Below are 23,182 nucleotides of genomic sequence, written 5' to 3'. Positions count from 1 at the left end.
CCTTCAAGTCACTAACTAAACCAGCAAATATAAGATTTGATAATCTTAATATTGATAGGGCATTGTGTTTTGAGTTAAAGAACAAGTCTCAGATTATGGAAAGGGTGGCTTTCAGTAAGGTTATATCTAGTCTAAGTAAATTGATTTCAATTCCGGAATTATCATTTCTAGTTTGGCAAAATTTATAATAAAAAATCGAACCTGTAAGGTTCAGTTCCAGTTTGATCGATTTTGATTTTAGTTTGAACTGATATTTTTTTAATTATTTTATTTAAAAATTATAATAAAAAAAGTATAATTTTTTAATTTAAAAATGGATGTATAATGTGTAACGATATAATAAAAAAAATTAATACAAATTTATGTAAATTTATAAATATTTAATCCCTTTTAATATTGGACATTCTAATCATCCTTTCAATTGATATATTTAATAAGACATCTTTGTATTGGTTCTATTTTATCGCTTTTATCTATTAATACATAATTAAACATCAATCGGTTCGAGGGTCATATTTAATCTAGTTTCACATAGAACTCGTCCTCTTGTATTGAAGGCTGACTCCACAGATACTATCGACACTAAAGTTACTAGTATTAATCCTTAAAACCGGAAATGTTATTATGTATCATGTCCATTATTCAAGAATAGAAAACTCTATACTTATAGCTATCACCAAACTTTAAAAACATTATTAGATACAAAATAAACTTGAAGTTTTAGCTTTAAGATCCTTTTGATGCTTTTAAGTCTTTGTAATAATAGTTTTTCTTCCTTACAAATTTTATTACCTTTACTAACTTAGATCGAAGAAGTTTCAAAGGTATCATGTTGTCTACTATAGTTAACATTATGTAAGTTAATAATTAATTTTTTAATATCTTTAATCTTATCACTAATATCATCGACTCCTAAACTTTCATAATAAGCGGTTAAATAATTACAAAAGTCATTTAATCTATACAAAATTAAAAACCCATATAATTAAATAAATCAATAAAATTAATAATAATAATTTATATTTTTTATTTTGTAGCCATTATTACAAATTTAAATTATTATCGTATTGATATTCTTATAATGCACCAACTATATCAATGCAAACAACTAAGAAAAAAAATTTACAGTAACATATAAACACTAGTCAAACTATATGTTACCATTCTAAAAACTTTTAAAATTTTTAAAATTATTTCACAGAAATTCCAATGTTGTAGATATAAATAAATATTTAACAAAAATAAATATAGCTAATGTTTCATATTCTTTTCAATAGAATAATAAAAAGTGAGATTAGTAGGGTATCCGAAAATTTACATTTGATTTTTCACCGTACCAACTTGTGATGGATGTTTCTTCGTGATATACTTTCAAAATATTCTATATCTTCTTCCCTCTTTATATTTAAAAATTTAGTCTCAATAATTACAATATGGAAGGAGCCATCAGTGTTTCAGATATTTTTAAAGTATAACTTGAAGATGTCTAACTTGAGTTTGATCATCATATCTTCTTTCTTCTATATTTTTAAAATATTGGACTGGCAGCCCACAAATTCAGTCCATAGTGGGCTTGGGCAGCTCACAGCTCACCCCCTCTTAACCTAACCCTAATTAACATTACGGGGTATGGTGGCTGTGTTTTGGAGACAAAAAATTATAAATAGGGCAGAGAAGAACATAGCCACATGATTCTAAAGAAAAGGAGGAAAACAAGGTAGAAAAGGAAGAGAAAGAAAGGGAAGAAGACAAGGATAATGTAGAGAGGCTGTTCTCAATCATCTAGCAGTGTTCTCATCTCAGATTAGATCAAATCTACAGTAAACTCTTGCTGTGATTACTTGGGAAGGTTTTAGATATAGTGGATAGTGATGTGATCCTTGTATCCCAGTTGTTCTCTTGTGATTGTTGCTAGGGTTTAGGGCAAGAGATTGAGATTTGTATATTCATTATTCTCATAGTATATTATCTCTAGTTTGCTCCGTGGTTTTTACCCTTCATATTGGAGGGGTTTTCTACGTATATCTTGGTGTTATATTTGATTGTGATTTCATTTAATTCCGCTGCATATCATGGCCTGATAGTATTTGTTCATATACAAAGGTTATTTCGCTTTATATCCCTATCATAAAAGCCATGATATCAACATCTTAACATCAACATTGATATGTTGGCTTTCTTGAATTATCAAGATCATGTTTCCAAAAGCCTCCTCAACGGTGAAGTGATAGCTTCCACTTGCCATCAGATTAAGAAAAGAGCATCAAATCGTTCAAACTTCAACAAGTACTTAATCTGAGAAATAATAAAAGATTTTTTGGGGTATCTATAGGGTTTTTAATTTTTTTCTTAAAATATCTTCATAACTAGCTATTATTTGCTTATTGGAATGACTAATTTATTTTCTAATTTTAATATTTTTAATTATAAAATAACTAAAGTACCCCTAAATATAGCCAATTTGACATTCATTCGATTGTTGGTATCGGCACATACTATTGGGCTCAATTGTTTAAGCCCAATTATCTATCTACAACCTATTTGATCCGGGTTTTTATCTATATACAACACCATCAAATCGATGGTTTAAATAGGAAGCGGAATAATCAATTATGGGATCGTTGATTCTAATTTTTCAAACCTAGGAACCTCAATTAAATTACCCCTGGTCAATTACGATTTGATTTGCAATCAACGAACCTCCGATTCTAGTTTGATTCAATTCAAACCAGTCATATTTATACCTAACTAAATGCATTGATTCAGTTGTGATTCAAACCCGTCACAACAAATCAGTTGTGATTTAGTTAGGACTAGTTATACTTAGCTAAATGCATTGAGATTTTAGGTCTATTTTGGAGTAGTCTGTCATAACTTACATATGCATCCCAACAGGAGTAGTTTATATAATCCGTTTCAAGTATCTTACTTAGATGATGATTTTATCGACCTTATAAAAATATAGATGAATTTTGTTGAGACCTAATGAAAAAGAAAAAAAGACAAAAATAGTTAATGATGTTACAACTTAATAGGTCATTCCCATGATAAAAAACACAGAAGTACAGAGTGCTTGAGAAACAATTCGATAAGATAATTATTCAAAGTACTAAAGGTTATTGTTTGGTTCAAAAACTATTGCTGAAAAATGTAAACTCCATTTGTATTTTTTTATTATCCAAAATCTTACAAATACATATCTCTTATGTCTTTTCATAATTTTTAAAAAGAAGTTTACACTCTTCAACGTCATAACATCATTACTGATTTATAATCAATAGTTCCCCCACAACCATCCAACAATATATTTTGTTCACTTTTCTGAGTCTTTCCTCTTAGAAATTTTTATTAAGTTAAAATTTTAGTAACTAAACATATCACTAAAAAAATAATGATACTATTCCTTATGTTGAAGACACCAAAATGATAATGCAACATTATAAGAAAAAAATGAAACACACAATTAAACGGGAGCCATGTTGGGTCTATTAGATCGCACAAGCAAAGTAAAACACATAATCTAATTATATAACAATACATAAGTGTATCAAACTTAATATAGATTGGTTGTTTAATGCGTTCAATTAAACGGTTAAACAGGACTTAATTATTTAATGAGCGAGTGTGGATATGACTACAACAAAAATGTTATAGTCATATCCACATCTGTGGTTGCCTTTGAAGTATTTTCCGTCCAAGCGGCTCTTACATAATTCTTTGAGATGTCCCCATTCAAAAGGAAGGTATCCTTATTAAATTAGATCACAATCATCTAAATGACAGCACAGTTATTAATATGGCTGGCAGAATCAGGTAAATATGATAGAAACAGAACACAAAAGCTTGATATTTTGGTTACCTTTCTTAAGTAATTGACTTTCCCCCACACCAATTTCTGAGACATCAGCATAAAAGAATGAGTACCTTTTGTTGTAGAAAACATAAATAGAAGAACAATCACCAAATCAACATGGAAGTTATACTCCAAGAAACTCTTGCAGAATTTAAATTGTCACAAATATAAAGTGTTTAATTTGCAGTCAGCATGCAATAGGTTACACTTTGTCTTAAGGAAGCACTTGCAATCCTAGTTTTCCGCAATAACGTCATGCTTTCCGTGCACAGCAACAACATAGGAATCATATTGAGCAATAAATTTCTCCTTGCGTAGCAGGAAAAGGAATTTGTTTCTGAACTTCTCTTCAGTTAGCAGCATGACAGATAGCAGGTCATGTCCTTTATCCAGCAATTTATTATGATCAAGAAAATTCATAACATCACATCGAGGTCTCAACCTCTTCTCCAAGCTAAATGTAAGAAGCGCGGGATGGCCAATGATATATGTCAGCTCACAACCAGCTTCCTTCATCAGGAATGTGATCTTGTCAGATAAGTTCTTCTTTGAGTAATTCCAAATGACTGGATACCTCCTGAATGTAGCAAGGCTGTCTGGTTGGGACCACCCAAAGCTCATCAAGGTTGCAAAGGTAGCATCAAACCTGGACCTGCTCAAGGTCATGACTGTTAAAAGTGCATAAGGGAACATTTTACAGTCACGTGACACACCCAACTCCTCAACATGTTTGATCGCTTCCTTACATTTTTCTGTATGACATAAAAAACTTGGTAGTCTCACTACCATCTGCGCGATGTGTTGCTCACTGATGCCACATTCCCTCAAGAGAGATATATTGGGCTCAATCTTTCGAGCCAAGCTAGAAGCAAGGAGAAACATGTTCCTCCTGCAGGCTTTAATTAACATCTCATTAGAACCAAGAAGTGACCTCCAGAAGTTGATCCTTGGTTGGATATCACGAAAATGGAGCAGACTCGGACATGATGAAACCAGCTGAACTATTTCAGTGTCAGAAAATCCCATGTCCTGCAAAGATCTCATCCTGGGCTTCAGGATAGTCTCTACGTTAGCACGTAGAAGCCTGGGTTCCCTCTGCAAAAGCTTCATGACTAGTGGATCACTCCAACCGCTCTGCTTGAAGAACTCAATGGAAGGACTTGAACTTGAAAGTTCTTTTTCACAGATGCGATCCTTGGCCCTTTTTGCAGCCTCTTTTGAGGAAAGTTCACATGACTCAAGGGGGTCGACCAACGTAAAGTTGGATCCATGATTTGAACTGTGCTCTTCGGCAGTGGAAAAGCTAAACAGACTGCAGAGTTGATAGGAGGAAACATGGACAGTGGACTTGTTACACGAGAGAAGGCAAAAGAGCCTCTTCTGCACCAAAAACATTGTCTTTTGAGGCAGTATCACGTACTGTTTGCAGAAAAATACAAGAAAAGTAGTCTTAATCTGCCCTCTCCAAGTCCAAATTCCTCTTCTACCTCAAATCAAGGAAGTTGAAAACTTTCTACTAATCATCTGTCTCAGACAACATTCCTATACCACTCGTGTTAATCCACATGCATTCAGCTCCAATCAGCCATTTCTTCCAGAGATAAGTCTCTAAATGGTGTTTGAGAGTTGATAACGAGTACCTATAATTCGTTACTCATTCTAATGCTCACATCCGAGCAATTCTCCACCACTGAAATACTGGCATCATATAACACCAGAGCACAGACACTATCTTCCACTTATTTTTATATTGTAGTTGGTGGGTTTAGACACTACCAAGCATCCTATATCCCTGTAGCAAATTAAAAACCATATCAAATGTATCTTCATCAAATATGCTGCATAAGAGTGGCATAGGCATTTACAATGTTGATCGTATACAGACGATACTCATGTTTATACTTATAGGTTGAACATCAATGACTTGCAAATGGTACTACAGAATTCAGAATAACTGGAAGATGCATAATGTTTTCTCTAACATCAAATTCACTAATGTCCTACAACTAAAATCTGAAACATTTCAAATGAGCACTTCCAGAGTAATTGATCCATTTCATCAAGAATGTAAAGAGATGATCTAGTTAAAAGTCTAGCAAGACTCGTAAGTAGAAAAGACACTGTTTAATTAATTAACAACAGCAATTTGTGAGGTTCAACATGCTAAAAAAGGCATTGTTGATGATGATGAGCAGCTTGACAAAAAAAAAAACAACATATCTGGAAGACCAGAGAAAGGCAATAAATATTCTGAAAAATGAATAAAGAGATAAGAAAACTGCCTCAATCAAGAAATGCTACTAGTTTATTTGGTTCTTTGCTGATAAAGGAACTTAATTTATGAGAAAGACTGCTCATGTAAATAACTTCAACTACAGTAAAATAAATTATATGTTGCCACAGCTACATATCATTAATGAAGAAAAAAAAAAGCCTATATCAGTGAGAATTAGACAATAAAACCATCATGTGCAAACGACCAAAATAATAACAAAAGCCATGATGTTCGAACAATTCATGATCATCCATATGGATGTTTTGCATCATTGAACTCTGTATAAGAAAATATCTGTAGTTAAATTATAAGCATTAATATCTCTTTCTATTGTCACCTGCAAAATCTCCTTCAAATCACCAACTAAACCAGCAAATACAAGATTTGATAATCCAAATATAAGCAGGCCTGTGTGTTTTGAGGTATGAACTAGCCTCAAGGAGCAAAGATAGTTGCTTTCAGCACTACAGCAGAGAACACGCTATGCTGACGTAAAGGTGTAAGGTTATACCTAACCAAATACATTGAGATTTTGGGTCTATTTTCGGGTTTGGAAATCAAGTCAAATTCTAGTTGTTGACTCAACTTGTCCTTTATATTGAGTCGATTCCTTTGTATCATTTGGGGTTTTGTGTTGAAATTTTCTGATGTGCTTGAAAAGGAAACTGCAATGCAGTAAACATAATAAGAAAACTAAGAGGTTTGATGAACCAAACACTTCATCAAAATAAGCAGTTTCTGTTGAGAGAGCTTCTTTTGGGAAACCTAGTCAGATTAGTATTATCTTAGGTATATTTTTAATTAAAATGCTTCACATGGGGAATAGTCAGACTTGTGCATGATTCTATTGACAAATAATTATGATTTTCATTGGACAGTGACCCAATTATTGTCTCTGCTATCTCTTGTTCTATCTTTTCCGTGTTTTTATATTTTTCTCAAAGACTCCCCAATTCCCTTTGCTCTTTATAAAAGCAGCACTTCTCCTGCTGTTTATCTTAACAACAGTATTTAACTTGCATACTGTGACTTGCTATTTCTTTAAAGTAAATGCTCATGACATGCTGCTGACTGCTTGTTGGGAGGGTAGCGGGTAACTATCAGGGAGTAGTAAAGGGGAAGGGAAGATGTATAGAGAGGGCGAAGAGGGGTGTAGAGGAGGCAGGGGAAGGGATTTTGCGACGGCGAAGGAGGAAGAGGAGGAGGAGGATGTGTAAGAGAGAGATACAGGGCGCTGTCACCGTTCTGACACGGACTTAGCTGGTTTTGCCTAAGTCGTGCGGCACCCTTGCGTGTCCGTCCGCAAGGGTCAGCCTCCCCGAAGACTCCCATTGTCCCTTAGGACCAACAAAAGAGAGAACGGGCAAGAGAGAACGCCTCAATCGGGATCCACAAGCAAACATCTCCGAAAAACACTTCATAGACAATGCAAATTACAAACAGACTTTACAAGCTCTGAACAGTGGCACAACAAAGGGTAAAATGGTCCATTACAGACCGAAAAACTCTCGCACGTGTCCACATGACACAACCTTTATTTACAAGCCTAAAGAGGCCACCAACCCAACTAAAGTGGGACTTATAAGCCTTCGGCTGCCCCTCTACACGCTGTACAAGGCATGAACATGCCAACAGACACGGACAGATATAAGCATTACATCAAACACCCTGTTTCAAAGTTTGTCCGTGACATTCTCCCCCACTTATCCCTTCGACGTCCTCGTCGAAGCCTTTGTGAACACTGCAACTCTTCGCCCTTGCTGAGTCTTCAATCTTCTGCTCCAGCTGCAATGCGCCTCCTGGCTCCCAGCTGCTCTCCGCTGCTGTTTTTGGGTAGTCGAACCTTTGATCCGCCATGCTGCTTCAACTCGCCAATGACTCTGACTCTGGTGTGGGGTTGGCTGAGTTGTGTTGATCCTCGTTGATTCCTGCGGATCCACCAAATGAAGGAAAAGACCATTCTTACTGTGCCAGTTTCTCAAAATTTCCACATGTTGCTTGAACTGGGTGGATGCTTGTTGGAGCTTTAACGAGCATCGCCTCGCAAATTTCTGAAGTTTTGGGTCCTTCCTCCACAAAATCTGCTCATTGACTCTTCTTTTAGTTAGTTGTCACATCCAAGTAGGTTCGCATCACTTCCGCTTTCGATTGGCATTTCGTTGGGAAATGAGGCGGACAATCTACTCTCAGTAGCACTGATCACCGTTGGTGAGGATTTGACAACTATTGTCTTCCATTATCTTCGAAGGGTCTTTGAACTTGTGCAGAGCTCCTCTGCTGGATAGATAAGAGAACTGGGGTACTCGGTTTCCCCCTTCTCTTAAGAGTTGAGAAGGCAAAGGTTACTTGACTTCGCCCGCCTCCTCGAGGTTGTACTTCATGCATCGAGCTGGTTACTGGCCTTCGCCTGCTCTTTGCTCACACTTCTGAAGCACCTGAAGTGTTTGCACTCCTTGCGTTGAGTTAGCTACTGTGATTCACCTTCTCAATGCCATTGAACTTCTGGAATGCAGGAAGTTGTCACCCCAACTTGGAGTAATTCTCTGATAGATGAGGTCGCCTCTGGGATTGTACCGTCTTCTCCATCAACCCTGCCGCCTACTCCACTGAGTAGCAAAGGTACAGCACCGCGTACTGCCTGCTTCGTTCCTTGGTCGTGCACTCTTGCATGACCCGAAGTCCTTCACTTACGGCTGTCTTGATGAGAAGCACACTGACACCGGTCTTACGAAGTTCCTCGGCCTCTGCCCTTCAGCCTTGTCCCGGTACTTGGAGATTGCCTCTGCATGCTCCACCTCCTCGGCCCCTTTCACGACCAAGCACTCTCCCTCCATGAGAGTAAGGGATCAATGACTTTTACGGAAGTCCCGCCTCTGCGGTACCATGGCGCTGCCATGCCCATGGCCCTACTATCCGTCGCCTCGCATCTGAATCCCTTTTCTTCACGATCAGTAGAGATGTCTCCGTGGCACTCCTCTGAGTCCACCTCCATTCTAACTGATACTTGCTTTTGGGTAGCTAAGTCCCTCTGGACTCGTCGTCGCTTCCTCGCCCCTTTCGACCCCCTGCTTCAACATATCCGTGTTCTCCAAGCAGCTCCTTCTGGTCGATGGAAAGACAGACTGCACTCCCATGCATGGCCTCAGCCATCGCATTATAGGGTTTGCACCGATTCTGTTCTCCATAGCTTCCTTGGTAGCAACGTTCGCTTACTCGGCCTTGTCCTCTGACTTGCCGGGCTCCCTTAAGCGAATATGAGCTCTGGAGCAGTCCAACTCTCCAGTTGCTTCGATCATACCTCTGCATGATCAAGTCCCTCCCATGGGACTCACTGGTACTTGCATACGAACTTTTCCCTTGGTGGAACCCAGCCCCCATATGCTGATGACCAAGGTTTTCATCCGATGCAAAATTCGGTGCACGCCCGGAAGACCCGCCTCTGCGGTACCATGGCCTTCACTCCTTGAATCCATAGCCCTTCTTGCCGTCGTGTTGTTCACCAAAGCGGAGCTCCCAGTAGCTCCCGATCATACCTCCATATGATTTCATCCCTCACGGGACAATGTCGTGTGTGTCGCATTGCCATGAACTGTTCCACCACGATCCGCTGCACCATGTCGCCTCCTGGTGACATCTCCATTGCATTCTGATCCTTGTGGAATAAACTCGAATTGTGAACCCTCCATGTGTGGCCTCTGCCAATACATCGCAGGGTCTCCTCCACCTTCGATTTTGTTCGCTCCTTTGGCAATCGACCTTCATCCACCCACTCTTGGGTCACACCTAGATGAAGCACCGCTCTAGGACAGTCCGTCGCCTAGTAGCTCCCGAAGTCCACTGACTTCACTGTAATTTGTGCACCATTGTCTGGATCCTGGGCCTCTGCCCCTACCAGCACAATCTCCGCTACGCACCGCTTCCTTCATAGCAACTCGAATGGCAACACTGTGGCATATTCTTCAAGAGTACCCGCCTCTGCGTCCTCTTGCCCCGTGCTAAGGCCTTCTGAACCCAACTTCGCCTCCGCAAATTGAGTCGCCTTAGTTCCTCCATCAAATGCTTCTCCGAGATAAGGTGCATGTGCCCCGAAGCTCCCTTCGTCTTTGGCACCATGCAAGATGAGTCCACTCCGTCAGAATGAAGGACCCATGGAACAACATGATCATGCTCTTCCCTCTGCAAGAGCTCATGTCCTTGACCTCTGTCTAAGAAAAGCACTGTGCCTCTGCTCCATGTTCCAACTTCTCTGCTGGCTTCCTTCATGCGGCTTGGGTACTTCACCAAGTTACACCCAAGTTGCTCCGCTCCTCGTTTTTGCATTGAGTCGATGGTGGCCCTCGTGCCCACCATTCCACGGGTCAGCCCTCCCTTGAGTCCGATCTCATATCGACTCCAAGTGTGCCTTCATTTAAGTTGCTTTAGGTCGCTCCCCCACTTGATCTCGCAACGCATCCACCAATGCATTCTCTCGAGCGAGATCATGCGGCAACTCCTCGCTGCTTGCTCGGTCCATTGAGCTTCGTGGAGTTGTTGTTTGTGAGGTACTCCTCCTCAACATGTGAAGTCTGTCTCACATGATTCTCCCACTGGAGAGCCGAGACTTACCCCTCCTGGATAACTGTCCCATTTGAGCAACATCTCTCTTCGTTTCGGAGACCACCATCCCCTTGGACTACTCCGATCTGCTGAACAAACTGTGCATTGTTCTGCCTCCTGCAAACGCACTTGCTAGATTGCGACTCCCCGTCAATACAGCCACCGCTGCACCCCTCAAGGCCTAGCAATATGCTGAACTCGTTGCACACTTCAGCCTCCTACGGACGTATCCTTCACATGCCGAAGAGAAAGTTTCAATGCTCCATGGCGCCGAGTCTCGGTCGCCTTGGGATGGCCGCGAACACTCCATCGTTCGCATACAAGCCCATGCATGAGTACCGAATTCTTTGAGTTAGCAATTCCCCTCACCTCTGTGAGCTTTGCATAACTCTTTCGATCGCTGAACAACTCATTCCACCTTGCATGGTCTCATTCTTGCCAAGCGCCTCGCTTGCCTAGAGCACCATCAAGTATAGTTGTCAACGTTGAGCCGTAGCTCAAACTCAGCCATCCCAACCTTTGTGCGCTCCAAATTCTTCCAAGCTTGCCTGTTCTCGTGGTGCCTCTTGCGCGAAGGGTTGGCCATTCCTCTGAATGCCAATCTCAGATGCCCGCTCCTCTTAGCGACTCTTTTCCCTACATCTCCATGCCCGTTTTCCCTCAAACGGTCGCGCGTGTGCTGACTGCCCTCAAAGCAGCCCCGCTAGGTCCCCCACGTTTGCATGTCAAGTGTTTCTATGAGTGCTTGTCCCGCTCTGATACCATATGACACGGACTTAGCTGGTTTTTCCTAAGTCGTGCGGCACCCTTGAGTGTCCGTCCGCAAGGGTCAGCCTCCCCGAAGACTCCCATTGTCCCTTAGGACCAACAAAAGAGAGAACGGGCAAGAGAGAACGCCTCAATCGGGATCCACAAGCAAACATCTCCGAAAAACACTTCATAGACAATGCAAATTACAAACAGACTTTACAAGCTCTGAACAGTGGCACAACAAAGGGTAAAATGGTCCACTACAGACCGAAAAGCTCTCGCACGTGTCCACATGACACAACCTTTATTTACAAGCCTAAAGAGGCCACCAACCCAACTAAAGTGGGACTTATAAGCCTTCGGCTGCCCCTCTACACGCTGTACAAGGCATGAACATGCCAACAGACACGGACAGATATAAGCATTACATCAAACACCCTGTTTCAAAGTTTGTCCGTGACAGTTCGCCGACGGAGAGGAAACCGCAGCATCCACCGATCGCCGAGGAAAACGCCGCAGCGATAAGAGCTCGACGGAGGAAGATGCCACCGCTGCTGCCGCCTTTCGCAAAGGAAAACGCCGCAGTCGCGGTGACTGTAGAGAAGGAGACAGTTTCACCGCTGCATTTAGGGCACGGGTGCGAATTAGGGGATGCCTTCTTATCCAGTTCAATCGAACCTGAGACCCAAATTGACTTGACTTGGGCTAGACCCAGCCTTAATCAGACGGGCGCCTGGGCCGCACCCGGTTGAACTCGCACCCCCGGCCCACTTATCGGGCGCTCGGTGACTTCAATTGCTTCAGCTATTAATCTAAATTAGTGAGAATTTGCCAATAAATCCAACAAGTGCAATCAATAACAATAATATCAAAAGCCATAATATCCGAACTATTTATGCTCTGCGTAAGAAAACATATTTAGTCAAAGCATTAAAATCTCTTTCTATTGTTACCAGTATTATATTCTCCTTCAAACTAAACCAGCAAATATAAGATTTGATCATATAAATATTGGCATCGCATTGTATTTTGATTCGAAGAACAAGTCCAAGATTGTCGAGACAGTGGCTTTCATCTCCTACAGCAATATTCTTCGGCACTACGTGATTGCCAACCAACGAGATTGGATGAAGTTATTGGACATTGCCCAATTCTCCTATAACTTGAAGCGGAGCTCTGCATCCAACAAGAGCCAAGAAGTGACCTCCAGAAGTTGATCCTCTGTTTGATGTCATGTAGAAGGAGCATAGTCGGACATGATGAAACCAGCTGAACTATTTCAGTGTCAGAAAATCCCATGTCCTGCAAAGATCTCAACTTGGGCTTCATGGCAGTCTCTATGTCAGCACATAGAAACCTGGGTTCCCTCTGGGTAAGCTTCAAGACTCGTGCATCACTCCAACCGCTCTGCTTAAAGAACTCAATGGAAAGACTTGAACTTGAAGATTTTGTGTGACAGGTGAGGAACTTGGCTGTTTTTGCAGCCGTTTCCGAGGAAAGTTCACATGATTGAAGGGGGTTGGCCACTGTAAAGTAGGATTTATGATCTGAAATTTGGTCTTTGGCGGTGGAAAAGCTAAGCAGACTGAAGAGTTCATAGGAAGAAACATGGATGGTGGACTTGTTAAATGGGAGAATGCAAAAGAGCCTCTTTTGCACCAAAAACATTATATTTTGAAGCAGTATCACACACTATTTGCAGAAAAACACAAGTAGTTTTATTGCTGAACTAAATATATTTTCTGCGTCTGCTTCCAACCAAAAGGAAGTTGAAAGCTTCCAACTAATCATCTGTATCGGATAACATTCCCCTACCACTCACGTAAATCCACCTGCATTCAGTTCCCATTAACCATTTCTTTCAGATGTAAGCCTCTAAATGGTGTTTGAATGTTGATTAAGGGTACCATTGATCATTTACTTATTACCATGCTCACATCCAAGCTATTAACCACCACTGAAATAATGTCTTGATATGACACATGCACACTGACACTACCTTCCGCTTTTTATCTATTGTAGGTAGTAGCTTTAGAAACTGTGAAGCACACTATATCCATGCAGATATTGAAAAATTATATCAAATGTATTTTCATCAAATATGCGGCATAAGAGTGACAATGGCATTTACTATGTTGATCGTATACAGATGATATTCAACTTTGTACTAATAGGTTGAACATCAGTCGATGACTTGCAATGGGTACTTCAGCACTAAGATTAGGTGGAAGATGCATAATGTTTTGTCTAACATCAGATTCACAAATGTCCTACAACTAAAACCTGTAACAGTTCAAATGAGCACTTCCAGAATAATTGATCCTTTTCAACAAGAATGTAAAGAGATGATTTTGTTATAGGTCTAACAAGACTGGTAATTAGAAAACACACTGTTTAAGAAATTAACAACAGTAATTTGTGAGGTTCAACATGCTAAAGAAGCCACTGTTGATGATGTGCAGGGAAAGCACATATAACTAACGGCGAAGGAGGAAGAGGAGGAGGAGGAGGAGTAAGAGAGAGATACCGGGCGCTGTCACCGTTCGCCGACGGAGAGGAAGCCGCAGCATGCACCGTTCTCCGTGGAAAACGCCGCAGTCGTGGTCGCTGTAGAGGAGGAGACAGTTTCACCGCTGCATTTAGGGCACGGGTGCGACTTTGAGGATGCCGTTCTCATCTGGTTCAATCGAACCTTAGTTCCAAATAGACTTGACTCGGGCTCGACACAGCCAAATCGGGCGGCGCCTGGGCCGCACCCGGTTTAACTCACCCGCCCGGCCCATTTATCGGTCGCCCGGTGTCGTCAATTGCTTCATCTATAATATAGTAAAGAACTTTCAGCAAGCTATCGTTGATGAAGAAAAATGAACTTTTTATTGAGAATCTTCACTGGCATAATCTAAATCAGTGAGAATTTGCTAATAAAACTAACAAGTAACAATAATAACAAAAAGCCATAATATCCAAACTCTGTGTAAGAAAACATATGTAGTCAAATTTAAAGCATTCAAATCTCTTTTTATTGTTACCAGTATTATATTCTCCTTCAAGTCACGAAGGAAACCAGCAAATATAAGATTTGATAATCTAAATATTGATAGGGCATTGTGTTTTGAGTTAAGAACAAGTCTCAGATTATGGAGAGAGTGGCTTTCAGTAAAGTTATATCGAGCCTAAGTAAATTGTTTTCAATTCCGAAATTATCATTTCTAGTTTGGTAAAATTTATAATAAAAAATCGAACCTGTAAGGTTCAGTTCCAGTTTGATCGATTTTGATTTTAGTTTGAACTGATTTTTTTTTAATTATTTTATTTAAAAATTATAATAAAAAAAAGTATAATTTTTTAATTTAAAAATGGATGTATAATGTGTAACGATATAATAAAAAGTTAATACAAATTTATGTAAAATTATAAATATTTAATCCCTTCTAATATTGGACATTCTAATCATCCTTTCAATTGATATGTTTAATAGAACATCATTATTTTTGCACAAGATGTATTGATTCTGTTTTATCGCTTTTATCTATTTATACATACTTAAATATCAATTGGTTCGAGGGTCATATTTAATCTAGTTTCACATAAAACTCGTCCTCTTGTATTTAAGGTTGATTCCACATATACCATCGACACTAAAGTTACTAGTATTAATCCTTAAAACTGGAAATGTTATTATGTATCATGTCCATTATTCAAGAATAGAAAACTCTATAATAGAATAATAAAAAATAAGATTAGTAGGGTATCCGAAAATTTAAGTTTGACTTTTCACCGTACCAACTTGTGATGGATGTTTCTTCATAATATACTTTCAAAATATTCTATATCTTCTTCCTTCTTTGTATTTAAAAATTTGATCTCAATAATTACATATAATATGGAAGGTGTCATCAGTATTTCAGACATTTTTTAAGTATAACTTGAAGATGTCTAACTTGAGTTTGGTCATCATATCTTCTTTCTTTTATATTTTTAAAAGTCATCTATCAACATCTTAACATCAACATTGATATTTTGGCTTTCTTGAATTATCAAGATCAGATTTCCAAAAGCCTCCTCGGGGTGAAGTGATAGCTTCCACTTGCCATCGGATTAAGAAAAGAGTATCAAAGCGTTCAAACTTCAACAAGTGCTTAATCAATGATGTGAGAAAAAATAAAAGATTTTTGGGGTATCTATAGGGTTTTTAAATTTTTTTCCTAAAATATCTTCATAACTAGCTATTATTCGTTTATTGGAAGGACTAATTTATTTTCTAATATTTAATATTTTTAATTATAAAATAACTAAAGTACCCCTAAATATAACCAAATTGACATTCATTCGATTGTTTGTCCAAGCACAGACTTTTTTGGCCCAATTGTTTAAGCCCAATTATCCATCGACAACCTATTTGATCGAGGTTTTTATCTATATAAAACACCATCAAATCGATGGTTTAAATAGGAAGCGGAATAATCAATTATGGGATCATTGATTCTAATTTTTCAAACCTAGGAACCTCAAATAAATTACCCCTGATAGATTACGATTTGATTTGCAATCAATGAACCGTCGATTCTAGTTTGATTCAATTCAGACCAGTCATATTTATTTAGTTAGGACAGGTTATACTTAACTAAATGCATCGAGATTTTGGATATACTTAACTAAATGCATCGAGATTTTGGATCTATTTTGGAGTAATCTGCCATAACTAAGTGTAGAGTGCTCGAAAAATTCAATAAGACAATTATTCAAAATACTAAATATTGTTGCTTGTTGTTTCTACAGGATCTTCCTAATTGGAAGTTTCATGCTAAAGGGGCCTCGAAGAAAAAAGCCTTCTTTAATTAACTCGATCCTCTCACGGTGAAACCTTGTGTTAGTCATTTATTTTCTAAAAAAATTAAAATAAATAATTATGTAATGAAATAAACAAATCACACTTGTCCAATAAACAGAAGAGAAGAGGAAGTGATTGTCAATAACTTGTGGAAAGGACTTGTCAATAAATTATTAACTAAAAAAATATGTCCCCATTCGAAAGGAAGGTATCCATAATTATTTATTTGAGATGTCCCCATTCAAAAGGAAGGTATCCATATTAAATTAGATCACAATCATCTAAATGACAGCACAGTTGACCAAAATGCCTCCACAACAATTAACTTGAACGAGACAAAGCTGGCACCGATCGATCGACTGGCAGAATTAGCCAAAGAGGGTAGAAACAGAACACAAAAGCTTGATATTTTGGTTACCTTTCTGAAGTAATTGACTTTCCCCCACACCAATTTCTGAGATATCAGCATAAAAGAATCAGTACCTTTTGTTGTAGAAAACATAAATAGAAGAACAATCACCAAATCAACATGGAAGTTATACTCCAAGAAACTCTAGAAGAATTTAAATTGTCACAAATATAAAGTGTTTAATTTGCAGTCAGCATGCAATAGGTCGATACTTTGTCTTAAGGAAGCACTTGCAATCCTAGTTTTCCACAACAACGTAGTGCTTTCCCCGCACAGCAACAACATAGGAATCATATTGAGCAATAAAATTCTCCTTGCGTAGCAGGAAAAGGAATTTGTTTCTGAACTTCTCTTCAGATAGCATCACGACAGATAGCAGGCTATGTCCTTTATCAAGCAATTTATTCTGATCAAGAAAATTGATAACTTCATATCGAGGCCTCAACCTCTTCTCCAAGCTATATGTAAGAAGCACAGGACGATAAATGATATATGTCAGCTCACAACCAGCTTCCTTCATCAGGAATGTCATCTTATCACATAAGTTCTTCTTTGAGTAATTCCAAATGACTGGATGCCTCCTGAATACAGCAAGGCTGTCTGCTTGGGACCACCCAAAGCTCATCAAGGTTGCCAAGGTAGCATCAAACCTGGACCTGCTCAAGGTCATGACTGTTGAAAGTGCATGAGGGAACATTTTACAGTCACGTGACACACCCAACTCCTCAACATGTTTGATAGATTCGTTGATACATTTGTTCGTTCGACAAAAAAAACTCGGTACTGCCACCACCATCTGCGTGATGCATTGCTCACTGATGCCACCTTCCCTCAAGAGAGATATATTGGGCTCAATCTTTCGAGCCATGCTAGAAATAAGGAGAAACTTGTTCCTCCTGCTGGCTTTAATTAACCTCTCATTAGAACCAAGTAGTGACCTCCAGAAGTTGATCCTTGGTTGGATATCACGTAGAAAGAGCAGAGTCGGACATGATGAAACCAGCTGAACTATTTCAGTGTCAGAAAATCCCATGTCCTGCAAAGATCTCATCCTGGGCTTCAGGAGAGTCTCTACGTTAGCACGTAGAAACCTGGGTTCCCACTGCATAAGCTTCATGACTTGTGCATCACTCCAACCGCTCTGCTTAAAGAACTCAATGGAAGGACTTGAACTTGAAAGTTCTTTTTCACAGAAGCGATCCTTGGCCCTTTTTGCAGCCTCTTTTGAGGAAAGTTCACATGACTCAAGGGGGTCGACCAACGTAAAGTTGGACCCATGATTTGAACTGTGCTCTTCGGCAGTGGAAAAGCTAAACAGACTGCAGAGTTGATAGGAGGAAACATGGACGGTGGACTTGTTACATGAGAGAAGGCAAAAGAGCCTCTTCTGCACGAAAAACATTGTCTTTTGAGGCAGTATCACCTACTGTTTGCAGAAAAATACAAGAAAAGTAGTCTTATTTCTGCCCTCTCCAAGTCCAAATCCAACTGCTGCCTCAAATCAAGGATGTTGAAAACTTTCAACTAATCATCTGTCTCAGACAACATTCCTATACCACTCGTGTTAATCCACATGCATTCAGTTCCAATCAGCCAATTCTTCCAGAGATAAGTCTCTAAATGGTGTTTGAGAGTTGATAACGAGTACCTATAATTAGTTACTCATTCTAATGCTCACATCCGAGCAATTCTCCGCCACTGAAATAATGGCATCATATAACACCAGCACACAGACACTATCTTCCACTTATTTTTATATTGTAGTTGGTAGGTTTAGACACTACCAAGCATCCTATATCCCTGTAGCAGTTTAAAAACCATATCAAATGAATCTTCATCAAATATGCTGCATAAGAGTGGCATAGGCATTTACAATGTCGATCGTATACAGACAATACTCATGTTTATACTTATAGGTTGAACATCAATGACTTGCAAATGGTACTACAGAATTCAGAATAACTGGAAGATGCATAATGTTTTCGCTAACATCAGATTCACTAATGTCCTACAACTAAAATCTGAAACATTGGGGAGTAATTGATCCATTTCATCAAGAATGTAAAGAGATGATCTAGTTAAAAGTCTAGCAAGACTGGTAAGCAGAAAAGACACTGTTTAATTAATTAACAAGGGTAATTTGTGAGGTTCAACATGCTAAAGAAGCCACTGTTGATGATGTGCAACTTGACAAAAATTACAACAACATAGCTGGAAGACCGGAGAAAGGCAATAAATTTTCTGAAAAATGAATAAAGAGACAAGATAACTGCCTCAATCAAGAAATGCTACAAGTTTATTTGGTTCTTTGCTGATAAAGGAACTTAATTTATGTTTATACTTGTAGATTGAACATCAAAGACTTGCAAATGGTACTACAGAATTCAGAATAACAGGAAGATGCATAATGTTTTCTCTAACATCAGATTCACTAATGTCCTACAACTACAATCTGAAACATTGGGGTGTAATTGATCCATTTCATCAAGAATGATGATCTAGTCAAAAGTCTAGCAAGACTGGTAATTAGAAAAAACACTGTTCAAATAACCAACTAAACTAGCAAATACAAGATTTGACAATTCAAATATAAGCAGGCCTGTGTGTTTTGAGGTACGAACAAGCCTCAAGTAGCGGAGATAGTTGCTTTCAGCACTACAGCAGAGAACACACTATGCTGACATAAAAGTGGAAGGTTATACCTAACCAAATACATTGAGATTTTGAGACAATTTTCGGGTTTCGAAATCAAGTCAAATTCTAGTTGTTTACTCAACTTGTACTTTAGATTGAGTCGAGTCCTTTGTATCATTTGGGGTTTTGTGTAGAAATTTTCTGATTGCTTGAAAAGGAAACTGCAATGCAGTAAACATAATAAGAAAACTAAGAAGTTTGATGAACCAAACACTTCATCAAAATAAGCAGTTTCTGTTGAGAGAGCTTCTTTTGGGAAACCTAGTCAGATTAGTATTATCTTAGGTATAGTTTTAATTAAAATGCTTCACATTAGGAATAGTCAGACTTGTGCATGATTCTATCGACAAATAATTATGATTTTCTTTGGACAGTGACCCAATTATTGTCTCTGCTATCTCTTGTTCTATCTTTTCCGTGTTTTTTTATTTTTCTCTAAGACTCCCCAATTCTCTTTGCTCTTTATAAAAGCAGCACTTCTCCTGCTTTCTATCTTAACAACAGTATTTAACTTGCATACTGTGACTTGCTATTTCTTTAAAGTAAATGCTCAAGACATGCTGCTGACTACTTGTTGGGAGGGTAGCGGGTAACTATCAGGGAGAAGGAAAGGGGACGGGAAGATGTATAGAGAGGGCGAAGAGGGGTGTAGAGGAGGGAGACGGGGGCTTGTCGGGGGCTGTCGGGTCCGGAGCAAGATAATGGAGAGGGGGCTGTCGGGTCCGGAGTAGGAAAACTGAGAGGGGACCGTTGGTATCGGAGTAGGAAAACGGGGGGCGGGGACTGTGATGAAGTGGAGGAGGGGGAGGGATCGGGGAAGAGGGGCGGGGGGCTGCGATGAACGGGTGAAAGAGGGAGGAGGGGGGAGAAGGGAGGAAGAGGATGGTGTCGGGGAATCGGGAGAGCTGCGACGAAAGGGGGAAGAGGGAGGAGAAGGGATTGTGTGACGGCGAAGGAGGAGGAGGAGGAGTAAGAGAGAGATACCGGGCGCTGTACCGTTCGCTGACGGAGAGGAAGCCTCAGCATCCACCGTTCGCCGAGGAAAACGCCGCAGCGATAAGAGCTCGACGGAGGAAGATGCCGCCGCCGCCGCCGCCGCCGCCGGCTATCGCCAAGGCACACGCCGCAGTTGCAGTGGCTGTGAATAAGGAGACAGTTTCACCGCTGCATTTAGGGCACGGGTGCGAATTTTGAGGACGCCGTTCTCATCTGGTTCAATCGAACCAGAGCCTCAAATTGATTTGACTCGGGCTCGACACAACCTGAGTCAGGCGGGCTCCTGGGCTGCACCCGGTTGAACTCTCTCGCCCGGCCCACTCATCGGCCTCTCATTGACTTCAGTGGCTTCAGCTGTAGTAAAGAACTTTCTCTCAATAAAGCCATAATCTAAATCAGTGAGAATCTTCACTGGCATAATCTAAATCAGTAAGAATTTGCCAATAAATCCAATAAGTGCAAACAATCACACTAATAACAATAGCCATAAAATATCCGAACTATTTATGCTCTGTGTAAGAAAACATATATATAGTCAAATTTAAAGCATTCAAATCTCTTTCTACTGTTACAAATACATTGTCCTTCAATTCACAAACTAAACCAGCAAATATAAAATTTGATGATTTAAATATAAGTTATATTTAAGACTTAGTCACCATTTCAGAATCATCCATTTCAAAAATTGTCAATTCAAAATTTGGAATAAAAATCGAATCGGCAAGAATTGGTTTCGGTTTGATCCATTTCGATTCAAGTTTGAACCAATATTTTTTTATTATTTTATTTAAAAATAATTTGTCTACTATAGTTAGAAAGGTACCATGTTGTCTACTATAGTTAGCACTATAATAGTTATATAAGTTAACAATAAATTTTTTAATATCTCTTATTTTATGACCAATATCATTTACCGCTAAATTTCATAATAAATGGTTAAATAATTGAATAATTACAAAAGTCAAATGTAATTAAATATGTAATTAAATAAATCGATAGAATTAAAAAATAATTTATCCTTTTTAATTTTATAATCACTATTGTCATATTTAAATTATTATCATATTGATATTCTTATAATTCACCAAGCATATTAATGCAAACAACCAAAAAAATATGCATAGTAAGATAATAAACACCAGTAAAAGTATATATTACATTATTAAACAGTTTTAAAATCTTTAAAATTTTATCCCACACATTCCAATGTTGCAAATATAAGCGAACTTTCATAATATTATTTGTAATAAAAATATATAATAACTATTTATATTCAAAATATTTTTTAAAGAGTTTATATATTGAATTCCATCAGGTAAAAACATCGTTAGAAAATCTTCTAATCTTTTTATCATTTAAATTATAAAATCTGCCTTATTTTTTTCATTAACTTCACAAGAATAAAATAGCTTGCTTAATAGGAGATATAGATGTGTGCATATTATTACGTACCCCGATAATTGTTCTCTTAATACAATTAAACTGTTACTATATAAAAAAAATAGAGATACAACCAATTAAAGTGTTACTATAAAAAAAATTAGAGATACAACCAACAACGTAGCTCAAATTTAAGTCTCTGAATTAGCTGCAACATAGGAATCATATAGAGGAAAAATTTTCTCCTCGCCTAGCAGGAAAAGAAATTTCTTTCTGAACTTCTCTAAAAGCAATAATTTATTTTGCATGGTCCAATCACTATCAATCCAATAACAATATTATGAGTACATTTGAACTCCAAATATCAATATAAATAAAAACATGATAATTATTTTTATAAAGATTATATAAAGTGCGAGCAAGAGTGATATGAAAATTCATTATGTGATATGATTTAAAGCCTATTGATAATAATCAATAAATCCAACTTGTTCACCAAAACTAAAAAAATAAATATTTAACAAAAATAAATATAGCTAATGTTTCATAATTTTTTTAATAGAATAATAAAAAGTGAGATTAGCAGGGTATCTGAAAATTTACACCGTACTAACTTGTGATGGATGTTTCTTCGTAATATACTTTCAAAATATTTTATATCTTCTTCCTTCTTTATATTTAAAAATTTGATCTCAATAATTACATATGATATGGAAGGAGCCATCGGTGTTTCAGACATTTTTAAAGTATAACTTGAAGATGTCTAACTTGAGTTTGGTCATAATATCTTCTTCCTTTTATATTTTTAAAAGCCATTATATCAACATCTTAACATCAACATTGATATGTTGGTTTTCTTGAATTACCAAGATCAAATTTCCAAAAGCCTCCTCGGTGGTGAAGTGATAGTTTCCACTTGCCATCGGATTAAGAAAAGCACATCAAACCGTTCAAATTTTAATAAGTGCTTAATGAATGACGCGAGAAAAAATAAAAGATTTTTGGGGTATCTATAGGGTTTTTAAATTTGTTTCCTAAAATATCTTCATAACTTGCTATTATTTGCTTATTGGAAGGACTAATTTATTTTCTAATTTTTAATATTTTTAATTATAAAATAACTAAAGTACCCCTAAATATAGCCAATTTGATATTCATTCGATTAGTGGTCCAAGCATAGACTATTGGGCCCAATTGGTTAAGCTCAATTATCCATCGACAACCTATTTGATCGAGGTTTTTATCTATATAAAACACCATCAAATAGATGGTTTAAATAGGAAGCGGAATAATCAATTATGGGATCGTTGATTCTAATTTTTCAAACCTAGAAACCTCAATTAAATTACGCCCGGTAGATTACGATTTGATTTGCAATCAACGAACCTCCGATTCTGG

The 23,182-nt window shown here is 38.2% G+C and overlaps 2 protein-coding genes across 3 annotated transcripts; both read right to left on the bottom strand.

Moving 5' to 3' along the window:
• Positions 1-3,965: 3,965 nt before the first annotated feature.
• LOC135586348 (protein SEEDLING LETHAL 1, chloroplastic-like) lies at positions 3,966-14,138 on the bottom strand. The gene is made up of 2 exons (XM_065130512.1): positions 14,002-14,138; positions 3,966-5,645 (listed from the first exon to the last, which is right to left on the bottom strand). The coding sequence occupies exon 2, from the start codon at positions 5,246-5,248 to the stop codon at positions 4,088-4,090; it is 1,161 nt and encodes a 386-aa protein (XP_064986584.1). The 5' UTR covers positions 5,249-5,645; positions 14,002-14,138; the 3' UTR covers positions 3,966-4,087.
• Positions 14,139-16,829: 2,691 nt separating this feature from the next.
• LOC135625557 (transcription termination factor MTERF5, chloroplastic-like) lies at positions 16,830-20,580 on the bottom strand. Of its 2 annotated transcripts, none has more exons than XM_065130510.1 (2): positions 20,393-20,580; positions 16,830-18,514 (listed from the first exon to the last, which is right to left on the bottom strand). In XM_065130510.1, the coding sequence occupies exon 2, from the start codon at positions 18,114-18,116 to the stop codon at positions 16,953-16,955; it is 1,164 nt and encodes a 387-aa protein (XP_064986582.1). In that variant the 5' UTR covers positions 18,117-18,514; positions 20,393-20,580; the 3' UTR covers positions 16,830-16,952. The 2 variants fall into 2 exon arrangements, with proteins under 2 accessions (XP_064986582.1, XP_064986583.1); XM_065130511.1 differs by having other exon boundaries at positions 20,405-20,580.
• Positions 20,581-23,182: the final 2,602 nt, after the last annotated feature.

The sequence above is a fragment of the Musa acuminata genome, chromosome BXJ2-10 (genome assembly GCF_036884655.1).
Source record: "Musa acuminata AAA Group cultivar baxijiao chromosome BXJ2-10, Cavendish_Baxijiao_AAA, whole genome shotgun sequence".
NCBI classification, from domain to species: Eukaryota; Viridiplantae; Streptophyta; class Magnoliopsida; order Zingiberales; family Musaceae; genus Musa; species Musa acuminata.
Note: the sequence above shows the minus strand (reverse complement) of the source record. Positions and strands in the feature narration are given on the sequence as shown.

What these genes read in the sequence shown, in the direction of transcription:
- LOC135586348 (XM_065130512.1), bottom strand. Translation starts at nt 5,248, where the DNA reads ATGTTTTTGGTGCAGAAGAGGCTCTTTTGCCTTCTCTCGTGTAACAAG.
- LOC135625557 (XM_065130510.1), bottom strand. Translation starts at nt 18,116, where the DNA reads ATGTTTTTCGTGCAGAAGAGGCTCTTTTGCCTTCTCTCATGTAACAAG.